Source organism: Carya illinoinensis, chromosome 15 (genome assembly GCF_018687715.1).
Source record: "Carya illinoinensis cultivar Pawnee chromosome 15, C.illinoinensisPawnee_v1, whole genome shotgun sequence".
Lineage (NCBI taxonomy): Eukaryota > Viridiplantae > Streptophyta > Magnoliopsida > Fagales > Juglandaceae > Carya > Carya illinoinensis.
Window position 1 is genome coordinate 42,002,856 of NC_056766.1, and position 5,332 is coordinate 42,008,187.

The 5,332-nt window shown below is 32.6% G+C and overlaps 1 protein-coding gene across 1 annotated transcript; it reads left to right on the forward strand.

Moving 5' to 3' along the window:
- The first annotated feature begins 462 nt into the window (after positions 1 to 462).
- Positions 463 to 3,406, forward strand: LOC122297779 (beta-amyrin 28-monooxygenase-like). The gene is made up of 4 exons (XM_043107972.1): positions 463 to 1,073; positions 1,182 to 1,600; positions 2,514 to 2,701; positions 2,841 to 3,406. Exons 1-4 carry the CDS (start codon positions 538 to 540, stop codon positions 3,138 to 3,140), a joined length of 1,443 nt encoding a protein of 480 aa, XP_042963906.1. The 5' UTR covers positions 463 to 537; the 3' UTR covers positions 3,141 to 3,406.
- The last annotated feature ends 1,926 nt before the right edge of the window (positions 3,407 to 5,332 follow it).

Genomic DNA, 5,332 nt, shown 5'->3' on the forward strand with positions numbered 1-5,332 from the left:
AAAAAAAAAAAAAAAAAAAAAAACGAGGACGGAACCCAAGTAACATATATTAGCATAATGAATTAAAACTTAATTAATTCATGAATTAATTAGATTATATGCATGTATGTCTCTTTCGAACATTCAATTCATGAATTATACAATCAAAGAAAATAAGTTTAAATAAGTTTTATATGTATTATGCATCTATTTTTTTAAATTAGATTATTCAATCTTTAAACTTATATTGGTTGGTCTTGTTGCTTTAGATCGTGTAATTTCTTCATTTTGTAGGTTTTTGTTAGTGAACATTTTATTATTTAACTTTAATAATTTCTACATAGATTTAGAGGCCAATTTACCAAACTATATAGTATTCAAAACAAGTAAGCCAGCTTTGTTTGACTTTGATATTGCCACCCCTCGATATGCATGCCTACCTTTTCAAACTCCAAAACAAACTTGCCTATAAAACGGCATAACCATCTCCACGTTCCCTCAAACATTAGCCTCTTCTCATCACCAGAGAAAGAGTAACACTCTCAACAAACATACAACATGGAGCATTTCTATCTCTCCCTTCTCCTCCTCTTTGTTTCCTTCGTCACCCTCTCCCTCTTTTCCCTTTTCTACAAGCACAGATCCAACTTTACTGGCCCAAACCTCCCACCGGGCAAGACCGGTTACCCCATGATCGGTGAGAGCCTCGAGTTCTTGTCCTCCGGATGGAAAGGTCATCCGGAAAAGTTCATATTCGACCGCATGGCCAAGTTCTCGTCCGAAGTTTTCAAGACCTCTCTTCTTGGGCAGCCGGCGGCGGTCTTCTGTGGCCCAACATGCAACAAGTTTTTGTTCTCCAACGAGAACAAGCTTGTCACTGCTTGGTGGCCTGAATCGGTTAACAAAGTCTTCCCTAGCTCCACCCAAAGCAGCTCTAACGAAGAGTCCAAGAAGATGAGAAAGATGCTCCCCAATTTCCTCAAGCCCGAAGCTTTGCAAAGGTACATCGGTATCATGGACAACATAGCTGAAAGACACTTCGCTTCTGGTTGGGATAACCAAAAGGAAGTCACTGTTTTCCCTCTTGCCAAAAGGTACGCACGTACCCAATATTGCTTATATATTCAAATTTTGGTGCATAAATTCATGTTATAGAATGGTGTACGTAAGAGTTATTTTGATCTGTTTGAACGTACATGCAGGTATACTTTCTGGTTGGCTTGCCGCTTGTTTATCAGTGTTGAGGACCCAAACCATATAGCAACATTTGCAGATCCATTCCAGGCTTTGGCCTCTGGAATCATCTCAATCCCGATTGACTTGCCTGGAACACCATTTAACCGTGCAATCAAGGCCTCAAACTTCATTAGGAAGGAGCTCGTGAAGATCATTAAGCAGAGAAAGATTGACTTGGCTGAGGGAAAAGCAACCCCTACCCAAGACATATTGTCCCACATGCTCTTAACTTGTGACGAGAATGGACAGTACATGGCTGAGTTGGATATTGCAGACAAGATTCTTGGTTTGTTGATCGGTGGCCATGATACTGCCAGTGCTGCCTGCACTTTCATCGTCAAGTATCTTGCTGAGATTCCTGAGGTTTACGAGGGTGTTTACAACGGTAAATATGATCATTTCTAGTACTACCTGTGTTCTAATTTTGCTAATTAACATGATCATCTTAAAACCTTTTCTAGGTCTCATGTTTGATCATTATATCTTCCATTTTCTTCTCTATATTGCTCTGACTTTGGTACTGGTTTTAACTGGAGAGAGAAAAAAAATTCAGATGGATTAATGATTAGAGAGAATTTTCTAGGCCATCAAACAGAGTTGGAACCATGCCGTGAAAATGTTGACATGAATTTTCTCTGTCCAGTACGTTTATAGGTATAATTTTTGGAGTTATACCAAAGAGCCGAATAAAAACTGCTTTTTAAAAAATAAAAATTTATTTAGAAATCTATTTATTGGTTCAAACAAACCAATTAAGTAGTAGAATTCTGCATTAAATGGAGTATATAGGAAGTTAGACACGTCAATCTACAGTAAAAAACTTTCACACATACGGGGGCGGCTTGCTTATAAACTTCATGCCAACAACCATGTAGGTCCACTGCTACCAGCTTTAAAGTGTAAACAAAGGAAATATATATATATATATATATATATATTTAGATCGACGATTTCAAATAAGATAAATTGAGATTAAAATTAAAAATTGAATAAAATAATATTAAAATATATTATTTTAATATTATTTTTGTTTTAGAATTTAAAAAAGTTGAATTCTTTATTTTATTTAATTTTGTATAGAAATTTAAAAAATTTATAATGATTAATTAAAATGATATGAGATTAAATATTTTGTGAAAGTCCACTTTGTCTTGGTTTTTCTTTTGTTTAATTCCCTTGATTAATTAAGCCGGACGGGAAAGAACCTGTATTAATATTATTCTATGGGCGAGAAAATAATGCATGCAATTATTTATTAGACTTTATTTTGATTGGTCTTCCTTTTTGGCTTTATTCAGAACAAATGGAGATAGCCAAGTCAAAAGCTGCTGGAGAGCTGCTGAATTGGGACGACATTCAAAAGATGAGGTATTCATGGAACGTTGCGTGTGAAGTGATGAGGCTTGCTCCTCCTCTCCAAGGGGGTTTCCGTGAAGCTCTTACTGACTTTGCCTTCAATGGCTTCTCCATTCCAAAGGGCTGGAAGGTACGTATAATATTATTTTATTTATAATATATATATATAATAACCAACAAACATAATTTTCAAATAAATAAATATTATAATATAATCTTTTAAAATTATTTAATAACACTCTTTAATTAATTAAATTTTCTTCATGCAGTTGTACTGGAGTGCAAACTCTACACACAAGAATCCGGACTACTTCCCTGAACCTCAGAAGTTCGATCCCAGCAGGTTTGAAGGACGTGGACCTGCTCCTTACACATATGTTCCATTTGGAGGAGGACCAAGGATGTGCCCTGGAAAAGAGTATGCCCGTTTGGAAATACTTGTTTTCATGCACCATTTGGTGAAAAGGTTCAAGTGGGATAAACTCATTCCTGATGAGAAAATCGTAGTTGATCCCATGCCTATTCCTGCAAAGGGTCTACCTGTTCGCCTTTTCCCTCACAAAGCTTGAGGATCTGTTGGGTAAAAAACTCAATATTTTAGGTCATGTTCTTCCTACCTACTTCTATGACTGAAGCTAGCATATATATATATAGACAGACACATAAGCAGAGCCAACCAGCTTGTAATTTGTTCTTTTTTCTCTTATGTTCTTTTGTTTTCTATTTGTATTGGTTTCTGCGTTGTGTTGTTTGGTGGGTTTACATCAGCCTCTTATATTTCACTAGATGTATGAAAGATATAAAGAAAATGTATGACGGATAGAGAGTAATCGTATTTCAAAGACTTCCATTTTTTGTTTTGGTAAAAGGTTCAAGGTTTTGACATGACATGCCAATTAAGAGCAGTAGATATCATGGCAAACGTGTTACGCGTAAGAAATTGGCAGCTTCCCACTTTCATCTCTTGTTAGAATTTTGGAGTCAAATCTCCATTATCAGAATTTTCACGACAGTAGAATGTTGTGAGAGGACCCAGTACATGCCCTTCTTCATTTATTCAAACTACCAACTACCAACCGAGCCTACTTTCCACACCATCAGAATTTTTCAAGATAAAAGCAATAAATAATAATTAACAATTAGAAACGAAAATTTTTATAAAAAAAATAATTTATAAATTAATATAGCACGTTAGATTATAAAATTATTTTTATTATAAAATAAAACTAATATATCATATGAAATGACGGTAATTTATAAATTTATTTTTATAAAATCATTTTGTGAGAGTCGCACTTCTCACAACTCATTATTTAATATAATCAAGTATCTCACTCCCATACTTAATTGAGATAAATTTATGTCAATTTGGAGAGGCAGCCTTGTTTGTATTTGGAGATAGTTGATATTAAAGTTAAAAATTAAATAAAATATTTTTAAAAATATTATTTTTATTTTGATATTTAAAAAAATTAAATTGGTTATTTTATTTTATATAAAAATTTAAAAAAAATTATAATAATTAAATGAGTTTAGAGAAATTGTAAAAACAAATGAGAGAACTTGAGAATTTTATTTTATTTTATTTTATTTTATTTTTTTTATGAAAGAGAACTTGAGAATTGAATACTACCACCTTTGTCTGACCGCAAATGTGAAATGTGCAGTCTTTAATTATTATTATTTGTGGATAAATTAATCCAAGTAAACACTAGTGTGATCAATTTTTCCACATCGGCGTGCTGTACCAACTTCCAATTTGAATATGATTGCATTTTGAACTTTGAACACTTAATTTTAAATAAAAGTTAAAAATTAAATAAAATATTATTTTTTAATATTATTATTATTTTAAAAATTAAAAAAATTAAATTATTTAATATATTTTATGTCAAAATTTAAAATAAATTATAATAATATATAAGATCTAGATAAGATTGAATGATTTCTTGATCCAGACGATCGTGAGGAATAACTGTACGTTCTACGTACCTCAAGCTTGGACTTGGAAAATCAGTACAAAATGAATTCTGTCTACTTCGTGGAAGGAACTATACTGAACAATCAATATTATAACCATTGTTTGAGGATGACCCCAACCATAGTGACCAAAAAAAAAAAAAGTTTATTTTTATTGCAAGTCTCTATCTTCCCTAAGAAGCCAGGCCCAAGGGCACTTGTATGTGAATTCCCTATTCGATCGATAAAATAGAAAGTATCACTCTGTGTCGTCATATTCTTCTAATGGATTTTTTTTTAATATCCTTAAATGTTCGGGTCAGCTTGCGCACGCCTGAACTAATTCTATAGAGGCTTAAAATTAACAGTCAAGTAAATCTCTAATGATTTTGAGGGAACTTGAAGTGGTGACTATTAAGGAACAAATTCAAAGCATGACTAATTGAGCTACCTTTTAGGATTTTCTTCTAATGGATTAAAGTTTAAATTGATAGAAAATTTTGAAATCATTTAAGAATTACTCTCAGAACTTGGGATTTTGATAAGCAATGATTGAATTCCGAATGGAGTTTATTAAGATGGAATTTCTGTCGCTTGCTTTAAGAATTTGATCACTTCGATGATCATGTGATGATGAACATAGGATAAAAAATAATTAAGATAATGATACACATACAACTAATTTTTTACAATTCATTTCATGTTAATGTAATCATGCCACTTGATTAAATGAATTTCAATTTTATAGAATTATCTTTCATTTAGTATAGAGTTCTAAAAGAGTTTTAAGTTAATCATTTTC

Coding starts and splice junctions, on each gene's coding strand:
- LOC122297779 (XM_043107972.1), top strand. CDS start 538: ATGGAGCATTTCTATCTCTCCCTTCTCCTCCTCTTTGTTTCCTTCGTC. Junction 1,074..1,181: donor GTTTTCCCTCTTGCCAAAAG/GTACGCACGTAC, acceptor ACGTACATGCAG/GTATACTTTCTGGTTGGCTT. Junction 2,702..2,840: donor CCATTCCAAAGGGCTGGAAG/GTACGTATAATA, acceptor TTCTTCATGCAG/TTGTACTGGAGTGCAAACTC.